General features: G+C 36.2%; 2 protein-coding genes across 6 annotated transcripts in view; one reads left to right on the top strand and one right to left on the bottom strand.

Annotated features, from left to right (window-relative positions):
* jmjd1ca (jumonji domain containing 1Ca) overlaps positions 1 to 8,477 on the top strand; it is a 139,940-nt gene extending 131,463 nt beyond the window's left edge. The window contains exons 18-27 of the mRNA XM_087291008.1: positions 144 to 301; positions 2,391 to 2,681; positions 2,928 to 3,096; positions 3,206 to 3,296; positions 3,954 to 4,084; positions 4,167 to 4,289; positions 4,600 to 4,739; positions 4,953 to 5,159; positions 5,450 to 5,581; positions 7,607 to 8,477. Of these exons, the coding sequence (XP_087147134.1) occupies positions 144 to 301; positions 2,391 to 2,681; positions 2,928 to 3,096; positions 3,206 to 3,296; positions 3,954 to 4,084; positions 4,167 to 4,289; positions 4,600 to 4,739; positions 4,953 to 5,159; positions 5,450 to 5,581; positions 7,607 to 7,708 (1,544 nt within the window). The 3' untranslated portion in view covers positions 7,709 to 8,477. The remainder of the gene's footprint in view (positions 1 to 143; positions 302 to 2,390; positions 2,682 to 2,927; positions 3,097 to 3,205; positions 3,297 to 3,953; positions 4,085 to 4,166; positions 4,290 to 4,599; positions 4,740 to 4,952; positions 5,160 to 5,449; positions 5,582 to 7,606) is intronic.
* Positions 1 to 19,348, bottom strand: part of nrbf2a (nuclear receptor binding factor 2a) — a 34,547-nt gene extending 15,199 nt beyond the window's left edge. For 4 of the 5 annotated variants that reach the window (XR_015512716.1, XR_015512714.1, XR_015512715.1 and 1 more), the window contains exons 1-4: positions 19,189 to 19,348; positions 17,431 to 17,515; positions 17,275 to 17,315; positions 13,306 to 13,785 (exon numbers count right to left, since the gene is read on the bottom strand). Coding sequence is in view for 1 of the 5 variants with exons in the window: in NM_001386790.1 (NP_001373719.1) it covers positions 13,369 to 13,785; positions 17,275 to 17,315; positions 17,431 to 17,515; positions 19,189 to 19,290 (645 nt within the window). In the remaining 4 variants the exon portion in view is untranslated. Of the gene's footprint in view, positions 1 to 13,168; positions 13,786 to 17,274; positions 17,316 to 17,430; positions 17,516 to 19,188 lie in introns of those variants that run through there. The other variant, NM_001386790.1, reaches the window with a different exon arrangement.
* Between the last annotated feature and the right edge of the window lie 3,922 nt (positions 19,349 to 23,270).

Here is a 23,270-nt window from a genome sequence, read left to right as displayed (position 1 = left end):
TAATGACAGAAGTAATGCGCAATAATACGCTAAGATATTTTTCACAACATGCAGCCAGCCCTGTCCACCGTGAAATCTCAATTATATCCTCCACATAGTGTATTCTAAAGTGCTTTAATATGCTGTTTTCTCGCATTATCCAGAAAAGGCAGAATGTGATGGTGTGGAAGCCCAGAGTAAGAAGTCCACAAGCCCTGAACAGGGATCAACATTGCGTGACCTTTTGACGTCCACTGCTGGGAAGTTACGCCTTGGATCTGCAGGAGGTGCCTTTGCACCAGTCTACAACTTTTCTGAACAGGTTTGATATATACATTCTTGTTCATATAAAAATGTGAAGTGGAGATCAAATTTCTGGCTAATGAATTCAGAGAAGGAAACCCTGGTGTTGATGAAGGAGCTTCTGATAAACATTTGCATTCACTCTGCCATGTAGCTGTGTTTGCACCAGGTATTGAGATTTGAGATTGTATTTTTCAGTCAAATCACTAGTGGACAAAGGAGATGCATTACTACATAAATGTGTCTCTTTTGTCCACTTTCAACTTTCAACCACTTCTCTTGTGAGTGACGGTCTGTGGGCAGGTTTTGTCTTTGTCTGATCTTTTAACGTAATACTGCAAAAAGGGCACAATTTTCATAATAATCAAGTAATAATAATAAAAAATTGTATTAAATGATACCAGATCAATTAAACACGCTTTATGTATTGTCTACTTCATGCATTGAACTGTATTTCAGTGCTGAACTGTTGAACAATTCTGTTGCTGCAATGTTGAACCCATTGAGATTCTCCACATTATACTGACCACTCAAGTATTTGTCTTTCATGGATGACAAGACATTTTGAGGGACTTGAATGAGATTGTGACATTGTAAAACTGCAACATTCCATAAATCACAAATTCGGAAAGACAAATTTCTCTTGCTTTGACTGAGCCGTGTCATCCCTTTAACCTTCATATGGACAAACTGCTGAGGTTTACAGTCACTTTAGACTGGATCACTATCCTGCAAAGTCAGTGAAAACTGTGAAGTTAAGTCGGCTGTTAAAAAAAGGTGCCAGATTGAAGGTGCCATCCAAAAAGTGGGACAAATCTGAGAGTGTGCGCTTTAATTTTGATTGCTGTTCTTATTAAAAGATGACTTTTAAGTTACATTCAATGGCCACTTTATCAGGTACACCTTAGTAGTACCGGGTTGAACCCCCTTTTGCAGCCTTCAAAAATGCCTTAATCCTTCATGCCATAGATTCAACAAGGTACTGGAAATATTCCTCAGAGATTTTAGTCCATGTTGACATGATGGCATCATACTGTTACTGCAGATTTTTCACCCTATCACAAGGGTGCTCTATTGGATTGAGATCTGGTGACTTTGTAGGCCGTTTGAGTATAGTGAATGTTCAAGAAACCAGTCAGAGATGATTCACGCTTTATGACATGGTGCGTTATCCTGCTGGAAGTAACCATCAGAAGATGAGTACACTGTGGTCATAAAGGGATGGACATGGTCAGCAACAATACTCAGGTAGGCTGTGGCATTCACACGATGCTCAATTGCTACTAATAGGCCCAAAGTGTGCCATTAAATAACCATTACACCACCACCACCAGCCTGAACTGTTGATACAAGGCAGGATGGATCCAAGCTTTCATGTTGTTGATGCAAAATTCTGACCAACCATCTGAATGTCACAGCAGAAAACAAGACTTATCAGACCAGGCAGCGTTTTTTCAATTTTCTATTGTCCAGTTTTGGTGAGCCTGTGCCAATTGTAGTCTCAGTTTCCAGTTCTTAGCTGACAAGAGTAGCACCTGGTGTGGTCTTCTGCAGATCTAGCCCATCCGCCTCAAGGTTTGACGTGTTGTGCGTTCAGAGATGCTCTTCTGCATACCTTAAGTAACGAGTGGTTATTTGAATTACTGTTGTCTTTCTATCAAAACCAGTCTGGTTCTGCTCTGCTCTGGCATCAACAAGGCATTTGTGCCCACAGAACTGACACTCACTGTATATTTTCTATTTTTCGGACCATTCTCTGTAAACCCTAGAGATGATTATGTGTGAAAATACCAGTAGATCAGCAGTTTCTAAAATACTCAGACCAGCCCATCTGGCACCAACAACCATGCCACGTTGGACAGGTGTACCTAATAATGTGGTCAATGAGTGTATATGTACTTCAGAATATTTGTAACCATTGAAATATGCTTTTAAAACAGATATTTTACTACCGTAACCTAACCCTACCATTATGAATACCTCAAATAGGATTAATCTGTGACTGAACTTTAGGAAATTGTAGATTAATCACTAATTTTGATCACCACTGTAGCATACTGACAGCTAAAATCTTTTCTAATAATCACTCTTCATGCTTAATTCGCTAGGTAACCCAAAACACTCGCGTACCCAACATCCTGGATGACATTATTGCTTCTGTAGTAGAAAATAAGATTCCCGCTACAAAGATGGCCAAGGCAGAGCTCAAACAGGATTCGCTGCCTGAGGAGGAGGCGGGGCAGCGGCCAGATGGAGTAAAGCTTGATGAAAGCACATTGGCTAATCCCCATGCCACTGCACCTTATGATTGGTTGGGAAATCACCGACTGCTTTGGCTCAAAGATCACCGTCACCAAGGCAACCAAAGGCTGTTCAAAGAGAACTGGACACAAGAGCAGGTTTGTATTGCTCCCACTAGTGGAGTATTAACTATATATCTACAGATACCAGGGAGAAGCAAAACACCCTTAAAGTGAAATAAGTATTAGGAAACATTAGTTTTTGATACAGAATGAATAACCCAAAGTTGCCATTGCTCGAAAATTTTGTTATCATTGATAAGAAATGGCTTCTTGTATGACATAAAATGTTCATTTAAAATATAATGCTGCATATGATGTGTTGTCGGGATGTCTCTTCAATAGCCAGTACTGGTGTCTGGATTGCACAAGAGTCTGAACGCAAATTTGTGGAAGCCCGAGAACTTCAGCCGTGAGTTCTCCAGCCTCCACAGTGACCTCTACAACTGCCGAGACGGGAGCATCACCAACTCCAAAGTCAAGGAGTTCTGGGATGGTTTTGAAGATGCCTCAAGTGAGTGATCCAGTTTAGCAATTCTGCGCTCATCATTTTTAATTTGCTGCATATGATTTTGCCGTTTGACTCTTAACGTTATTTGCATGCTTGTGTGTATGACTGACAGAGAGGCCGAAATCTGGTAAAGGAGAGTCAGTGGTGTATAGACTGAAAGACTGGCCATCAGGGGAGGAGTTTCTGGCCCTCATGCCTGCCAGGTACTGCTGCCCTTGGAACCATTTGAAGCATATGTTGTCTTTCAGACCTCACCAGAATTTGCATAAAACGGCACTTTGTACTGCTAATGCCTTCTCAATTTGAATACACTGTTTCCACTATTTGAATACACCTCTACTCAAGCCTTGAACTCAGACAATGCAGTAAGAGATGGCAGGAAATATGCAATGTTTTTCCAATAGAGAAATAGATTCCCTGTGAAAAATGACTTCAGATTAATGAATGATTGGTTGGTCCTTGCTTTTCTCACACTGTAGTCGTTCATTATACAACAACAGTATTTATAGTCTCTAGAAAAAGGATTTTAAAGGGCGAGTTTTAAAAAAAACTAACTGCAAAAACATAAATTGTGAAAACGATCATATCTAGTGCATACATATTATGTGTTCAGTCTATGTATAGGCAGCCAAAACAACAATGGCAGACTACAAGACTTTGTCCAGAAGAATACATGTTTGTATTTACAAAGTGGTGTAGAATCCATAATACTCAAGGTAATTGTGATCGTAGATCATTTTGACAATTGCAAAGAAATATCTCCTCCATTTTTAATAACATTATTGCCTTAAAAATTTACCCCATTATATGCACTTTTGAATATCATGAATTTGATGATATAATGTTTTCTTTCATCTCAGATATCACGATGTGATGAAGTTTTTGCCAGTACCAGAGTACACAGACCCAGAGGCTCATCTGAACCTGGCCTCTCATCTGCCCTCATTCTTCATTCGACCCGACCTTGGTCCTCGCCTCTGCTGTGCCCACGGTATTCTTTCTTTCCCGCAGCCACTGACAGTGCTGTTATCCGTTTGTTATGCAATGGGCCTCATGTTCCTTTGTTTATTCAGGTGTTACAGCGTGTCCAGAGCAAGATTTCGGAACCAGTAATCTACATGTTGAAATCTCTGACACTATGAGCATTCTGGTATATGTTGGGGTGGCCAAAGGAAACGGAGCCTCATCCAAAGCAGGTACTGGCAAGTAAACGTGAGACAAGATTGTAAATAGCTTATGTTTTCCTTGAAAATATTGATTTGACCTTAATATGTTTGCAAGTCCATTATCTAACAGTTAAGTGAATTGCTTGGTACAGTAAGAGAAGTGGACTTGGACACATAACAATCATTATCCTCACAGTTGAGATTTGCCATTTGTGCAATAGAGGAAATTGCTCAAATGTAAATTTGATTGGTTTCCTTTAAATGCCACCACATGAGTTTGTAAAAGAATATTGTGAACCATAACATGTCTTTCAAATTCGGTTGTTAAACTCTGTGTTAGGTGTATTGAAGCTCTTGGAGGAGGAAGTTCTGGATGAAAGCGTGAAGAAACGACTGAAAGATCCTAATGAGACACCGGGCGCTCTGTGGCACATCTACATGAGCAAAGATCTACAAAAGATCCAGGAGTTTTTACACAAGGTACTACATTTCTAGATCATCCTGATGCCTATTGGTAAGGGATGAGTTGTCCAGTTTAACCAAGATAAAGTCCTGGGCCCTTTATTGTTGTACATTCTTGTACATACTTCTAAAACATGACATTAGATCACTAAACACCTCGGAGGGATATTGCTGCTTTAATAGTCCTCCTTCCTGTCAATGAGGATATGATATTCATGTATATGTGTGTAGGTTGCTGCTGAGCAGCACACTGAGGCCGATCCAGAGACTGACTCAGACTCCGAGTGGGACAGTGATGCCGACCCGCTGCGTGAGGGCGGCTGGTATCTGAGCCCCAGGTTGCGGCAGAGGTTACAGGACGAGTATGGCGTAGAGAGTCGCACACTACTCCAGTTCCACGGAGATGCTGTTATCATCCCTGCTGGAGCTCTGCACCAGGTATAGTACCTCACTCACATTGCAAGCTACATCCTCCTAAAGTCTAGGTATGCTAGTTGATATGCTTGGTTCCACTCCATCTCGCACACAGCTGCAGCCATGCAGCTTTCAAAGTACACTCAAGCGCAGATGGACAGGTTCAACAAATGCACAGTACCACCTAGTGGACTTCAGTCTCAACAGCATTGACTTTCGTATGTGCAATGTGCACAGAGCCTCCTGATGATGAAAAGCTGCTTTATTATAGCGGTCACTCCTTTAGGAATTCAGTATTTCACGATGTGTTTTAGGTAATGAATCTGCACAGTTGCATCCAAGTGAATGTGGACTTCGTGTCCCCTGAACATGCGCACAACTCCTATTATCTGACCCAAGAGCTCCGCCCTCTCAGAGACCTAATGAACTATGAAGACAAACTCCAGGTATGTCATCTGCCTAGTGTTACCTGTTCTGTTGATCATTGAAACTCTGTGGTCCCTCAATACTACACATTTTGCATGTCATCTTTATCTGGCACACTTGTTTCAAGTATTGGACTTTCCACTAATGTGGTTAATTTTCTAGGTGTGTTTGATTAAGATAACATGAAAATATGTAGACTTTAGGGGGGCTCCTTAAACGTGGTTAAGCTGGAAAACCCAGAGACATTGGCTGAAAATCATGCTCCACATAACACCAACCAAATACTTTGATTGTTCTGTCTCACAGCATTTTCACTTTACTCTATCCTTAATTCTGACCTAAAGGGTTAATTCACCAAAAACTGGAAGTCGTCCTAATTTACTCATACTCAACTTATTCCACACCTAAAAGATGATATAGTGATGAATGTTGGAAACTGTTTTTTTTTTCTTCTTAATTGCCCACCAATGGCTACTGGTTTCCAACATGTTTTGAAATTATCTTGGTTTGTGTTCATCAGAAAAAGACAAATGCATAAAGTTTAGGATGTTGAGCAAATGGTGAATGATTTTAAAATTTTTGGTTTACCTTTACCTTATCTTTAAAAGAATACTGCACTTTTTTGCATATAGGCTCTCCTAGAATTAAACAGTTGAGTTTTAGCTCAGCATAAATCGATAAATCGGATTAGACCATTAGCATCTCTCTCAAAAACAACCGCACCTTGGGAGAGAGTTTTGATAATGGTATTACTTAAAGTGAAACTCTTCTGTAGTTACATCATCTACTAAGACTGATAAAAAATGAAAGGTTGCTATTTTCTTGATTGATACGTCTAGGAACTATACTTTCATTCTGACATATTTGTCAAGGAATTTTGCTACCATACCATCGCTGCAGTAGGGACAATAATATTACGCAGTACCTGAAAATCTTGAGTCAATAAAACCATTGATGATTCTATGCATTACGATCAGTGGAGAAGTAGGTAGTGCAGTCGCCTTACAGCAAGAAGGTCACTGGTTCGAGCCTCGGCTGGGTCAGTTGACATTTCTGTGTGGAATTTGCATGTTCTCCCTGCGTTCGCGTGGGTTTTCTCCGGGTTCTCCGGTTTCCCCCAGTCCAAAGACATGCGGTATAGGTAAATTAGGTATACTAAATTGTCTGTAGTGTATGAGTGTGACTGTGTATGGATGTTTCCCAGAGATGGTTTGCGGCTTGAAGGGCATCCACTGCATAAAAACATGCATTTGTGAGAGACAATCCAGAACTGATTTGAATCTATTTAAACTGGAAAACTCTAATAGAGCGTTCACACCAGACGTGCTCGAATAAATCAGGCTATTTTCTCTTAAATAGACACGTGAACATTTTGAGTTTACTGACTTCATTTGCGCGTCCAATTCACTTTACAATTGATGAGGATTCGCGTCATGGGCGGGCTTCTGTCTGCCTGGTGACAGAAGCTTACACTAGAGCAAGCCCTTGATTGGTTAACGCAGGCTAAATGTTCACTAATGTTCAGATATTCCAAATTGAGCGATTTGCATGTTAAGAATGTCAAACATGCGAAACGTTCAATTTGTGTCACTATTCATGTGAATCATCTCATTTGCGCGAATAGCACCGCAGGATAACTATTCATGTCTTTGCTTTGACTTCCGTGTAAATCACTCGTGCTTAATGCTTCATCTGCGTCTGGTGTGATACTATGATAATATTGGTTATATTGATGAACAATTTTAGTTTTTTTTATATTATTGCACCTGCTTCAGCCATGGTACAGCAGGAAAGTTCTTGGATTATTACGCCAGAATGTGAGTATAGATCCTAGACATATTTAGAAACCTAGAACCTAGGAAATAGCAACTTTGCATTTAGCGTGTAAAAACTGCAAAACTCATTTGTTTAACTCTAGGGGAGTCATCAAAAAAGTGGAGTGCTCTTTTAAGGCTGAAACATGCTACAAAACTTCAGTCCAGGACAAACAAATTGATTCCAAAATCTAATTCTACAATTTCTTTTCTTCCTCCTCTACTGTTCAGGTGAAGAACATCTTTTTTCACTCTGTGAAAGATGCTGTGGCCACACTGAGGAAGCATCTAAAGGAGGAGAGCACAGTGAAGGTGAAACAGGAGGAGTCCTGACAATGCATCTCCTCCCAAAAACATAAACACAATCCCAAGATCCGCCAGGAAGGAACTGCTGTTCTTAGACTTGAGACCAACAAAATAGGCTGCTCTGCAAGGCTCTGTGACTTCCTGTGTGATGTTACGACGTTCTCTTTGTTTGAACAGCATGGACAGGAAGTGAGGTATGACAAACATGTAGAGATGAAAGCAGAACACTGTGCACTCCAGACAGGTGCAATGAACTTCAAAGCTCATCACTTCCACTCGCCGCACACACAGAAGGTCATGAAAACTATTGGAAAGGAGGACATTGGCAAATATGTGTTTTTTCAAGGGCGATAATGATTCATGACATGTTCTTTATCGGTAGTTCTTGCACTGCAGAAAGTGTCCAGCAAACCGTCATGCTGTGTTTTGGACGGTTGGAGAGGATTGAACACATTCGCAGCAGCATTCCATCACATCAGCAGCTGCCAAACTGACAGCTTCTATTATGTTAAAGCAACATTAAATTATTTACAGTTTGGCAAATATTCACTGTGCCGACAGAGGAAGAATATTCAAACAATTCCCATTTATTCTGTGTTGGTTTGAACAAAGATATTGTGACATTTTCAGCTTAAATGTAATATGTAAATAGCAGAATATACATATATAAATATATATATTAATTATGATTTTATATAACATGGTGTGCTTTATTTGCTGTATGTGTTGTTTGCTACTGTATGTACATTGAAGTTAAAGAGATGTTTTACATTTTCCATTAAAAATGGAATCAGAATTGATGTCTTTCATGCTTTACACTACATGCTCCAATTATCAATTTAAATGCAGTAAATGTGGCTATTCTTGTAGATTCACCAAAAAATAAGTCATAATTACCCTTGTGTTGTTAATGCCATATGACCCTTAATCAAATCACAGAAGTAAATTAAGGATTTCCTGATAACAATCAGCATTTAAATGTCAGTGAATTGTGAGCAGTTACAAGCTTGAACATTTGAAAATCAGTGAGGGTGCTGTGCGTGCCAAACAAACCAAAATTTATCTCAACAAATTTTTGACATTGGCTGAACCAGCAAAGCTCATTTGAGTCCCCTCATTTACACATAGATTCTAGATAAAGTCTATTCAGTTCTATAACATCAGTAAATTGACTGAAGATAGAGATAAATTAAACATGATTAAATACACAATTTATTTGTCTGTTTTAATTTTATGATTATGTAATCTACAGTGAATTTGGGGTATTTAACAGTTTTTTTTTAAACTTGACCCAATATACAGTGCGTCCAGAAAGTATTCACTGTGTTATTTTATTTTTATTTATTTTAAGTTACCGCCTAAAATGGATAAATTCATTTTTTTCCTTTAAAATCAACAAACAATAGCCCAATAAAGACAATGTGAAATTTGTTTAAGAAATATATTCATTGATCTTTGTTAATTTATCAAAAAACAAACAAACAAACAAATAAACCCCATATTAAACTATTCACAGATTTTGCTCAATACTTCACTGAAGCACCTTTGGGAGCTATTGTAAGTCTTTTAAAGTATGATTTTACAGGCTTGAACAATTTCTTAATTTATTCTTAGCAGAGTCCCTAAAACTCCCTTAGTTTGAATGGGGAGCATCTGTGAACAGCCATTTCAGATATCTCCAGAGATCTTTAATTAGGTTCAGACCTGGGTTATGGCTGAGCCACTCTAGCACATTCACAGAGGTGTCCTCTGTCCAATTTTTGGCTGTGTGCTTGGGGTCGCTGTCCTGTTGAAAGATGAAGAAATGCCCCATTCTGATGTCCAGAGCACTCCACAGCAGGTTTTCATCAAGGATAAGTCTACATTGCTGCTGCTGCGTTTATCTTTCCCTCATCCTGACTAATCTTCCTGCTCCTGCTGCTGAAAAACATCAGCTGTGGGCTGATGCACCTCCACCATGATCACTGCAGAGATGAGCAGTGCCTCATTTCCTCCAAACAAAGAGTTCAATCTCAGTTTCATCAGACAAGAGAATTTTTTTCTCAATATCTGAGAGTCTGTCAGGTCTTTTTTTTTTTAACTTTAGGTGGGCTGTCATGGAGTTTGACCACTCTATCCTACAGACTTGAATGGTGGCGAGCCATTCAAAACTAAATCCATTAATGGATAATGAAGAACATTGTTCTGTGGATCTGTGCTTCAATAAAATCCTGTCTCAGAGGTCTACATACAGTTCCTTAGACCAGGGATTCTCAACCGGTGGGCCGCAGGCTACTAGTGGGCTTCGGCCATCCTGCAGGTGGGCCGCGAGATAGCTTAGAATTAACTCTTAATATTATGGATGTCACAAGGTGTCATCGGGAAAATTAAGGTGAAAAGTTGTCTCGTGAGTTGAGATGTTAGCATGATGGAGCGTGAGGGTGAAATTAGCATTGAAGATTGGAAGCAGGATTGAATTTGAACCGCAAATCAAGTGCTTTGCATACATCTACAAGGCTGGACTCTGTGAAGCACATATCATTCGGTTGGGCGGGCGGGTGTGACGTAACCGCTTTTTTTTCTCACCGGAGAGAGATGTGCAGAAAGCCGCATTATTGAAGTGCAGTACAAATATCTAAACACCGCAATTAAACTATTAAATACCATCGTGTAGGACTTCTAGCCGCATTTTGCGACAGGACAGTCCACATTGCTGTTTGACACTGCGCTTAGAGATGGGTGTAGGTTCAGAGAATACACAGACATACTGAACTGCTGGAGACTCAACACACCCGCCTTCATCATTGCCGTACAGGAAAAGCGGGCGTTTGCTTTTCATAGTTCAAGTGAACACATTCTACACAAGGGATAAAAACCCTTTTATATTGTCATGTAGCACATGAAGACGCCTACTGGTTTAAAAAGAATATGGCCAAATGAGAGTCGTCATAAACTATAGAAAAAACAACTTGTCAAAAAAAAAAAAAAACAACTTGTCAAAAAAAAAAAAATGAAACAATGCAAACAGAATAAATACAGGAATGGAGAAAAGAGCGCTCTTTTATTATCAGCTGTCAGTAAGCGCCCACTCTTTTTTTCCCTGGTCATTGCGCCTTTTGCTGAGTGCAGTGTAAATGACATGTATGAAAAAGGTCATACATGTAAGCAGGTCATCAAAAAAATTGGTTATTGTCACAAAAACCAAATTGACCATCAATGTAAAAACTCTAAAATTGTATAGGGAAAAAGCCAGTCAGAAGAGTTTGCAATTTTCCATTTATATATTAACAAATAATTTGCAGTGTTCACATGTTCATAGAATTCAATATAAAGTAATAAAAACTATTGCATACATAAAATTATGGGAATAATTATGGAAATTGCAAACAAAAAAAGGGAAGTTAATTACAAGCATAAAAATTGTTTTGCATTTTGTGATTTAAAAAAAATATATATTTTTGAATTTATTTTCTATTCATATATAAGCTAAACATTTAAAGACTATTCCATTTATGTTTCATCATAAAAGATTTCGAAAAAATAATGTTAAAATCTCGTCTTGTCAGGTTCTCATGAACCCAATCTCGTGTCTCGTCTCGTGATGTAGGTGTCTAATCACACCCCTACTTAATATTATACAATAATTTTTGGATTTCGTTATTAATATTCTATAATAAAATGATCAAAGTAATGTTCTTTGATTGATTATTGATGTGTGTGTGTGTGTGTGTGTGTGTGTGTGTGTGTGTGTGTGTGTGTGTGTGTGTGTGTGTGTGTGTGTGTGTGTGCGTGCATGCGTGCGTGTAGTTTTAATATATAATATATTATTTCGTTTTTAAATATAATTATAATTATATAAATTATATGTTTTTAATAAAATAGTGCTAATAGAAAATAAAAGAAGGCGCAACAAAGGCATTATATATATATATATATATATATATATATATATATATATATATATATATATATATATATATATATATATGTATGTATGTAAAGGTTTAAATGGACATTTCATATAAACAGTTTAGAGAAAATGTCAGACAGGTGGGCCTTCAAAAATTGATGGGAGAAAGGTGGCCCCCGCAGTGAAAAAGGTTGAGAACCCCTGCCTTAGACTTCTTGGTTTAGTTTCTGCCTAATATTTACCAATTTTGAGTGCCAAGGCATTTATGTGCATCTGATTACTTAAAATAAATTTTGCTAAGATTTTAAACAAACTTTTTTCACATTTACATTATCTATAGAATTTTCAGGAACATTATGAATTTAATAAATTTTGGAATAAGGCTGTAAACATAATATAATATGAAAAAAGATAAGTGCAGTGAATAATTTCCAGATGCACTTAGTCCTAAATACACTAGTGTACACAGTAAAGTAACACAGACAAAATGTTTTATTTTATGATTCTAATGTTGGTCAAAAACATTATTATTATTATAATAGTTTTTATTAATGTTGGAAATAGTTTTCCTAATTAAATAATTTAATAGGAAAGTAATACCTAAACCTTTTTTTCCAAAGTTAGCTTTGCAATGACTGGAATATTAGAAACATCCAACTTTAAAATGTGTAATACTTCACAACATTTCTGTTTTTTTTGTTTTTGTTTTTATCAATAAACAGATTTGATATTCATAAGGGACTTATTTCAAAAACATCTTCAGTAAATAATAAATTACATCGTAGTGTATGGAACCTTGTTTCTAACACAAAAGTAATGCTTACAGCAAACTTTTATCTCACATTCCTAACCTTTTTTCCTTTGCGCTAAAAAGTTTATATCTTGCAATTCTGACATTTCTTCTCAGAAATCTTACAATCTAAAAAAGTCTCAACTCATTAAAGTCAGGATTATCCCACAACTGTCAAAATGCTGAAAAGCAGCAACTTCACAATTCTAAGAAAAATATAAGAATTGTGAGATATAAACATAAAACTGCAAATTTTTAGATTTGAGAAATCACATATCTATAAATTCTGCAAAAAAACAATATAAACTGCAATTTTGTAAAATAAATCACAATTCTAACTGCAAAACTGAGTTTATATCCTACAATTCAGATTTTCCTTTCACTAAAAAAATAGTCAGAATGCCTATAAACCTATAACATAAGCCTTAGCTACAAGAAAATAATTAATTGCAAGAAAAAAAATTTGAATTGTAAGAGAAGAGTACAGTGCTCAACACATACGAGTTCACAAATCTCTCTTTTAAATGAATATTTTCTATAGGAAGCATTTCAATAATATATTAGAGATGTATATATTAAATTAGTATACTGTACTGAAGGCCAATCTGGAGTTAATCCAACAAAACTTATGATAACAGTCCAGAAATGTGCATCTCAAATGTATATAATATTAAAAAATGTTAAATAAAAAGTAAAAAAAAAAAAAAAAAAAGAGAAACAAAACATAAATAATATTTGTTGGAATTTTGTAGGTTTGTAATTTTTTTGCAACATTTTGCATGAATTCAAATGTAATTTCTTTCTATTTCTAAAATTTCTAAAATATTATTTTACAATATATATCTGTCTAATAAATCTGTTTTGTTCAAATGCACCAACCTAAGAAATTGATAAGAGTACTTAAATAAACTGAGCACTACATTTATAATGATAATAAAGAATTACCTTAACTGTTCTTTTATGTCATGATGAAACCAAGCCTCTGTGATAGTGAATGTAGCTGCAGGCCTAGCTGTGCTCTGCTGTGTCCATCAGCTGCTGGAGGTCAGGACTCTCCTCCAAGAGCCTCAAACTCAAAAAAACTGGTTGAGTTTGAGAAGCCGAAGGGCTCTGCATTTCCTCATAAGGGTCTCTCCTCATAGTCAGACCCACATTCTCCGCGTTTAGTCGCTTGTTTTCCTCCAGCAACCTCTTGTTGTCCATAAGCAGGACAAGCACCAGCCTCCACAGGTCAGCAATGGCCGTGCTCTGCTCCTCCAGCCGGGTCTTGTCATCTTTGGCGGTCTTGCAGCCCAGAACTGAAGAGGAGGGTCTGGCAGAGCTTACCAGGAGCTCTCCTTTAAGTTGAGTCTGCCTGCAGCTCATCTGGATCAGTCTCTGCTGCTGGAGGTGTCTGTCTCTTTGGAGCTCTAAAGACAGGCGTACCTGAATTATCACAAAAACACAGCAGCTCTCAAAATGACTTTACTGGAGTTTGTGCTGTACATCACAGAACAAGTGTTTCTTTCTCTTTAGCTGTAGATTAAAAAGTACACAGGAGATGTTTTGAAGTGTGGTGTTTCACATTTTGTCTAGTATAAGAATGATGGAATTATGGGTATATTTTGCATCTCTGAGATAAACCTTAAAGACTATAGAACACACAAGATATGTCACCCATATAGTTTTGAATAGACAAAAGGGTAACAGTCAATATGGGAAATGAGGCCCCACCTTCTGGTACAAGAGCCAATCAGCGATCACTGTAGACTGACAATTCTCTGCGGGCGGAGCTCGGACCAGACTTGAGTTTCTGCAGATTTTGTTTGATTCGAAAGTTAAGAAATGAAACTAAAGACATAGATGTTGTTTAATTTCATTCTTAATTCCTAATATAAGTCTAATCATAAGCTTGGCAAGCAGTTTTGGAGAATTTGTTGTTTCCCCATTCAAACAGAAAGTCACAGCATACTGCCCGAGAGGCGTTTCAAAGATGGCCGCTAAATTGCCTTAAATGAAGTTTATGTATAAACTATGTTCCAGACGATCATGTGATTATGACTGAACACGGCTGGTTCTACATTAGCTATGTATGATCCACCAATCAAGCCAGTCCTAACCCACTATAAAGAGCCAGGGTTTTTCACTACAGCCATCTTCGATTTGAAGGGGGGCTTCAACCCTTACTTCTCCACCTTTCCCTCCATAGAGCGGCACGGTGGCCCAGTGGTTATCACTGTTGCCTCACAGAATGTCACCGATTCTAGTCCTTTAACAGGCTGGCTGTTGTTTCTGTGTGTAGTTTGCATGTTCTTCCCATGCAGGGCTCTCTCCAGGGTCAGCATGACAAACTTGCTTATAATCAATCATCAGCTAAGTGTAAACTTTTTAAAGAGACTTTGTATATGTTCAATTATTAAAAAACTACTTTAATAAACAGTTTGGAATAACACAAATTATAATAAGTTATAGGCTTTGAAAAATGCTTGAAATGTACCTGCAATTCTGAAATGAGTCATGAATTCAGGTGAGGTGCACTAATGTACACATAAGCCATATTGCTTTACTTGGTATTATGACATTTTAAGAAATGTTGAAAACACCAGCCACTGACAGTAGTATAAAAAAGAACACTAGTAAAATTAATGGTTACTAGTTTGTGTTCAACCGAGACAAAAAACTATGGGGGGAAAAAAAGGTTTTAAACTAGTGGAAGTTAAGTAAATGACAACAGAATTTTCATATTTTTGTGAACTATCCCTTTAATATATTCTAGCTTAATGTTATTATTCATTCATTCATTCATTCATTTTCCTTCAGCTTAGTCCCTTATTTATCAGGGGTCACCACAGCGGGATGAACTCCCAACTACACCAGCATAAGTTTTAAGCAGTGAATGCCCTTCCAACTGCAACCCAGTACTGGGAAACACCCATCTTCTCTCTTATTTAAACACGCAATCATACACTACTGCCCATTTAGATCATGCAATTCACTTATACCGCATGTATTTGGACTGTGGGAAAAACTGGAGCACCCGAAATGCTCCTCACAGAGATGCCAATTGGCCCAGCTGGGACTTAAACCAGCGACCTTCTTGCTGTGAGGCAACAGTGCTAACCACTGAGCCCCCATGCTGACTAATATTATTATTAATATTATTATCATAATTATTATTTATCGGACTCACCTAACTAAAAAAATGTATGTTTCTTTTTCTTCTTACAACATAAACAATTACTACATGATAAGGGTCAAAAATTATAATAAAAAATAAATAAAACTAAATCATCTCGAGATCATCTTTGTTATATTTGGTCCTCAAAAATAACCAAAGAAATGTGACCAGTACATCTTTATACTACAAATGTCCATTAAGTAGCTCAACATGTGATGAATTTGACACATATTACATATTATGCACAAATCCATTCTTTACATTTTATTCCAATAATAGTAGAGAAAATATGAGTAAACTTTCTCCAGATTCCATCTAGGTTTATTTAAAGCAGGGGTGCCCAAACTCTTTTCATGAAGGGCCAAAACTCTAATTTGATTACGGCTAGTGGGCCGAAGGTAAATCAGTTAAGTAGTTGCCATGGATACATTTCTAACTTATTTAATGATAATTAAAATTACTAGAAAACACTGCTTTATGTTAACTAATACAGTATTTTTTACATTGTACAATGACCTTATTACAGTAAAAACAAAATCTAATTAATAACAGAATTTCTCTAGATTTTGCCTTGATTTGCTTCTGCATAGTCCTCTATCTGTCGAGTGACAGTATTTACATTTTTAAAAATGTAATTAATTTACAACATTTGATTGAAACATTTCATTTCAGTTTGATTTTTTGTAGCTCAGCAATAACACTAACAAAAAAGATTACATCAAATTAGATTTCTGTGTCAATCTCCTCCATTAATCTCACTCTCATCTCAGTTGGGATGGTGGGCCAAATCAAACATTCCAATGGGCCAACTTTGGCCCGTGGGCTCTATTTTGGGCATCTCTGATTTAGAATTTTGTGTGACATATTCAACTATTTTCATACTTGAACTACTCAAAAACACATTTAATGAAATATTTTGCGCCTCTTTCTAATCAAACACACCAGAAATAACTCATCAGACTGCAGATATCCAGGCTGTTTCTCAATTACAAGAACGCAGAGAAAGGACTAACGTTATTGTGTAGACCGCTCTTGCCAGGTCACCTCGGAAGAACAAACTCAGGAGATCACGAGAACAGAGAACGTGTCCTGTGAGAAATAAGATGCTGCGTTCTTCCTGATGGTCACATGACCTTTACATGTTTTTAACGGAAAACTATCTAAGCATTATAGCATTTATACAACAATTTATTGTTGTCCTCCTTTTCAATATATATGTATCATGCACAAAACCTTACAAATATACATTGCACAAGGCAAATAACACAGACTTTAATAAGAATTTCAGAAAATAAACACCCTTAATGTGTTTATGCCTTTATTAATATTTTTATGGTAATTTTTACTTTCACTGTCTCATTTAAGGAAACTCCTGAGATAAATAAGTTATACCTCTGAACTTTAATAATAAACCCATATGTAATGCTGCGCTTCCAACCTCCTTTATTCAGTAACAATGACTTCTGAGACTTCTCGAGCAAGTTTTACGCTCAAGTCTGCATCGGTGCATCCTAGTTATCAAGAACACATCCAGGAACTTTCACGTGTCCTCCGTTCTTGCCGACTTGATTTTGGAATTGAACTTTGGCAGTTGATGATGAAGTCGTTACATGAGAACACGAGGACGCAAGATCGCTGAAGAATGCATATTGAGAAACAGCCCCAGACTCTAGAACAGTGTTGCCTAGTCTATAAGACCAACAGAAACGGCGCCCTACTGCAATGGAGACACACTTGCTGTCTCAAACACGTCTTACCTGTTGACTCTGTGTCATTGATGAAGCTTCTTTCAACAGCTCTGAGCAGAGAGAGAAACAGATTCAGTGACTCTTTTGTTTTTAATGACTGTTTCCCAACCTCTAATTATGTGTGGATGGTTTGAGGTGGGAGAAAAAAAGGATTCATTCCTGTACCTGCTGCTTCTTGATGGCACTCAATCGCCTCCTCATATTTTCCTTTCATCACCAACTGATCTGCCCTTCGGCCGTAATGATGAGCCTGTAGAAAAGAACACGGTCAAAAATTCTGGAGAAAAAGACATTACTAACAGGAAAGACAGTTCACTCAAAAATGTCAATTTACTCACACACAAGTGCTTCCAAGCCTGTTTGCTTTTCTGTTGAACGGGGAGTAAGCTATTTTGAAGAATGCTGGAAACCAGTAACCATTGACTCCCATAGTGGGAAAAAAAATACTATGGACGTCAATGGTTATCAGTTTCTATACAACATTCTGAAAATTATCGAGTGAAGGTTGGGTAAATCTGATCAAATTTGCAGTTTTGGAAGAACTATCTAACTTTATATAAACAGACTCCTATTTTTTTAATGCTAAAGTCTTAATACAATGAGAAAAAAAAAAAACTGAACCCAAAACAGTATGTGGTATTTTTGGATTGCAAGACAAACTACATTGAGGTAAAGTAGGTTTTATATTCACACTTTCGCTCAGTGACAACTTCTGGCAAGCTCCCTATATTGTTTACCATGGTATTTGAATATTCGATCTGAAATGACATGCAAATATGACTTCAAAACAACATAAGCACTATTTATTTGACTGTGAACAATGTTGTACTTTGATAGTCATTAGCTGCTATTATGATTTCACTATTTATAATTTGCAAAAAAATACTTTTCTGAAATTATATTATTAAGGACAAAGTCCAAATTTGTGAATATAAAACCAATTTTAACTCAATAGAAAATACTGCAACCCAGAAACAATTGTGGACATATTTAACAGTGAGCCTATTAAGGTATCATTGTCACCATGTGCTAATTTAGTTTTTATTAACATTTAGTATAACCTTTATTAATATTTAACCTTATTTTTATTTTATATTAATCTGATTCATATATTAATGTTCAAGTTTTAGCATTTTTTAAAACTTTTTTTAACGTTAAACCAGGTATATCTCTTCAAATCTTCATACATTTGGCCCCATGGAAGTTCAGAACCAGCTTTTTTAAGTGTGACTTATTTGTCATTATATATATTTCTTTTTACATTTAAATTAATATAAAAATATATATAAAGGTAAAGTAGGTTTTATATTCGCACGTTCGTTCATTTAGCAGTCTCTATATCGTTTATCATGTTAATTTGAATATTCGATCGGAATTAGCATGCAAGTATGACTTCTCAACAACATCAGCACTATCTAATTCACAGTGAACAATGTTGTACTTTGATGGTCATTTGCTGATAATATGATTTCCCTATTTAGAATTAGCAAAGAATATTTTTCCGAAATTATATTATTAGGGAATAAAACCAAATTTACCTCTATGAATATTTTTAGTATTATGCTGTTTTCATAACAATTACTGAAATCATTTGAGTTATTTTTTTAATCACTTAGTAACGTTACAAAAAGTAAAACACTTTTTACTTAAGTAGTTAAAGAAATTTATAGTTATTTGTTTAGCTACAGTATAGGTAAATTAAAATTGACCTAAATACAGGACTGATGAGGGTTTAATTAAATTTTATAGTTTTCATTGACAAATTAAGGTGTTAATTACGTTAAACACAACATACTCAACATAGTTTAAACACGTAAAGCCAAAACATAAAAAAACGCGTAACGTGTTTATTTGTATTATCGTCAGTAACTAAGTTGACAGAACATTTTTTTTACATTTTATGCTATTCAAGATATCACTTACACGATTTAGAGGGCTGTCAATTACTTCCATTTCTATTTGAGCATGCGGTTTCGCCGTTTTTACAGTGGCAACTTCTTTATTTACACTTAGAAGATTAACCATAAACACGGCTGAACACCTTGCGTAACTTCTTGAGCGTCGTGTTTGTTTGTAGTGACGTGACACGTGCTGGAGAGCGGAAGTCTGAATGAATCCAAAGTGTATGACGACATCTGCTGGACAACACAAACTCAACCTCCAGCAATGGTAAAGCTTTAAAATAAATAACACTGTGAATCTTACAGTGTCTCTTTTCTATTGCACCCAGAGACTATATTTTATATGACCTTTTATACATCACTATGACAATGCTTTAAGATAGATTTAAAGTGTTTTTTTTTTGTCATTCATACCACCCCTGCCAAAATCTTTTGTTTTTTTTTTTAGTTTTGTTCTGTTGTCTATTTTTGTTGTCATATGGTTTATATCTTTTATGTAGGTTTTTGTATTACTGTTAAATGTTTCAATAAAAACATCTCTTATCACTATAAAAACAAACAACAACAAAAAACATGTTCGAAGTAGTTACACCTTAACCACAAATTCACCACGACTTTGCTTTACTAAACCATTACTATATTCGTAGTAACGTTATTTGTTCTTTAATTCACTTTTATATAAATGTTTTTAGAGGGAAGAGAGCAGAGTATCTCAACAGCAGCAGATTTTATTTAATCCAGTCAACAGACGTGTTTGAAACATGACAACTGTCAATGATTTTAATTAAGACCACGTATGTCACAACTGACAAATGTAAACTAGGCTTATCTGAATAATGTTATCATATTCAGAAAAATTAAAGCATCACCCCAAAATTATAATCTACTCACTTTTACTTACCCCCAGGTGATTACATTGTAATTCTCTTTAGTCTGTAAAAAGTAAAAAACACTAAAGAAAATATTTTGAAGAAAGCTGGAAAACTAACCATTGTCATCCATAGGAAAAACAAATAGTATGGAAGTCAATGGTTACAGGTTTCCAGCTTTCTTCAAAATATATTCTTTAGTGTTCACCGGAGTAAAGAAACCTATGGTAAGTAAATTTTCAATTTTGGGTGAACAGTCCCTTTAAGTACATGTAATTGTGGATTGTAACGTTTTAAAATACTCAAAATAAGATTACAGGTAGTTATTTTATCGATTACAGGATTACATATTACAGTTTATGCATGCTAAATGTCTTCTTTTTATCTAGTGGCATTTACTGGAATGAAAAAAGTTAACAAAACATATTCAAAACCTGGAAGACTTTGGCATTGCAATGTCCTTTTTATGTTAATTAACTAAATCTAAACTTTTTTTTTGTCAAACCAACTCCCTATAATAAGTTTCAGCTAAAGACTGTTCAGGACAAATGGGCATATTGAATGAGCTGTGAGTGAGTAAATTAACCATCCAAGTGTCAATGAAATAGTTCCCTCAGCCTACATTTTTGTGAAACATAAATTGCATTGCTCCGGGTGCATTTCATTGCATGTTTCAGATAGCAAATCCACTAGAGGGATGTGTTACTTAGGGTACATTTTGTTGTATTTTTTAGAAATATATCCTGTTTACATCCAGAAGGCAAAGCTTGTCAAACAGATCACCTTTACATTGATCTCTTTTATGGAACTGTGCTTTCATGAATTCAAACCAGAGCACTCTACATCACAAGTACAACACGGTACAAAGTGAGTCACAGAGCAAACTAACCACATCTGTAAAGTTGTCCATATGAAGAAAGACAGGTAGAAAACATATATTACTACAATTCATAGACAATAGCTATGTTTCCATCCAAAAATCCGAATTAACTTTATGCGCAAAAATGAATTATCGCATAAAAGCCGTGCGAATAAAGCAGCGTTTCCATCCAACGAGTCAAAGCGAACAAAAATGTCTCTTCCTGATTAACTGGTGCCAAATATCAACAGTAAAAAGGAACTTGCTGCAGTTGGAGAAGCTGCGTCACTCATTTTTTCATTTAAAAAAGGATCCTGACACGCAGTTAACACACGGTGGTAATTGAAGGTGTCAGACGCAGAGCACAGACTCTCTTGATTCTGGAGGTCATTAATGATATAATAACACTGATACTTAAATGGTAAGGCATTTTAGAATGACCAAAACAACAGTTTAGGTGTTTTACAGTATGCTCAGCCTGCTGGTTTGTCCATTTACACACATTTTCATTATCACATTACTCTTTTCACAAAATCACATGACCTTAATTCGCATACTGAAATTTGTGCAGTAAAAGTGTTTCCATCATAGTACATCTTTTTTTATCGAATAAAAAGTTTGTCCTGCTCAGTTATGCGCATAATTTTTATGCGCATTTTCAAAATGTATGCACATCATGACGTTTCCATCAACCGCTTTTTTATGCACATATGCAAAATGTGCATAAAAATAGGTGGATGAAAACATAGCTACTGTTAAGTTGTTTTGTGGTACTTATGTGGTGTTGTGCAAAGAAATGCATGAAAATTTGTAGATTGTTGATAATATGACCCTGTAAATATCATTAGTGTGAAAAGGAACAAAAATTGGTAGCGTCATATTGCCCCATAGTGTTCATTTTACCTAGAAACTGCAGTTAAATGTATGATGAAATGTGTTTTTGAGCTTTCACAAAGAACAGGGTTCAAACTAAATATTTCCAACGAGACTATGTTGAAATTAACATCAAATGTTAAATTTTCAGTGAATCTTCTGTTTAAATGCAAGGCTAAATGAGAAACCAAACAAGACACAGGTGAACATAATCAGTTTGCCAATGAGAAACCATAAAAACTAACTGAAAGACAGCCAGCAGGCACATGTCATAAGTAGGGCCAAACAGAATCTGCAGACATTTTTTGCTATTTTTGCTTTGGTAAAAATCTGCGGATTTCTGCGGAATTATTTTGGGAGTATCATAACTTAAACCTTAATATGTGAAATAAAAATTTGTATCTATTCTATTATTTAATGTGTAAAATGCAAATCCGGTTCGATTAACTTTATTTGGTAAACAAAGTAAGTCTCCCATATGATATATCTACTAAAAAACTGAAAATAATACTTTACAAACTATACATAAATCAGATGAATATTTTCACTTTAGTCAATAATGTTACTGTTATTAATTTAAAAACTGAATAAATATAGATTTACACACATTTACTCAAGTAAATTAACAGAAATAATGATGGGCTGAAAATCTGCAGAATTCTGCGCACACAGATTCCGTGCTGGCCTATAAGACATTAATATAAAGTGATATTTAGGCAGAGAATCAATACATCAGGGTATTTTGACGCTCAATAATGATGTCAAATGACGTTGATATTTGGTTGTTATTAGGTTGTGTTGGTAAGTGACCAAAATCCAACGTTGAGCTCACATCTTAACATACTGACATTTATTTATCAGGTATGGCAGCCAAAATCCAGTGTCAGATAGATGGCATAGTGGTATTATCCACACAACATCAAACTGTTACATCATTAGACGTTGAAATTTGGTTGTTTTTAGGTTGCGTAGGAAAGTGGCCAAATTTGCAACGTCTGTCCAATGTCGGACACTGATGACGGTCTGACGTTGGGTTCTGACATCAACCTGATTTTCATTTCCACCCAAAATGCAACATCCCACAACATTCTGACGCCATTTCGATGCCCTGTGCCTACTGGACAGTGGAACTGAAGAAAACACAACAAACACAAAGAGTCCATAAAGACAACCTAACCATAACATTAGTTTAACAAATTCAAAAATCCCACTATATTCCCTAGTCATTTTTCTCTCGAGTCGCTTTTTATTGGATATTTGTATCAATGATTTTGCCATTGAGTGTAATGCACTCTTGTTGGTTGATGTGGCTGTTTTATTGAATATGTAGGCTGAGGTCCAGCATTTGCACACTGGGGGAGGAGGTTTAGTCTTTGACCGTTCACAGAATCATTTTTGAAATGTTGAGCAATACTGCCGAACAGCTATATGTATAAGACACAACATTAACAACATCATCAGATTCATTCAAATGCCATCATTTGCATGATGATGTTCAAATAC

Source organism: Danio rerio, chromosome 17 (genome assembly GCF_052040795.2).
Source record: "Danio rerio strain M-AB ecotype USA chromosome 17, GRCz13ab, whole genome shotgun sequence".
Lineage (NCBI taxonomy): Eukaryota > Metazoa > Chordata > Actinopteri > Cypriniformes > Danionidae > Danio > Danio rerio.
Note: the sequence above shows the minus strand (reverse complement) of the source record. Positions and strands in the feature narration are given on the sequence as shown.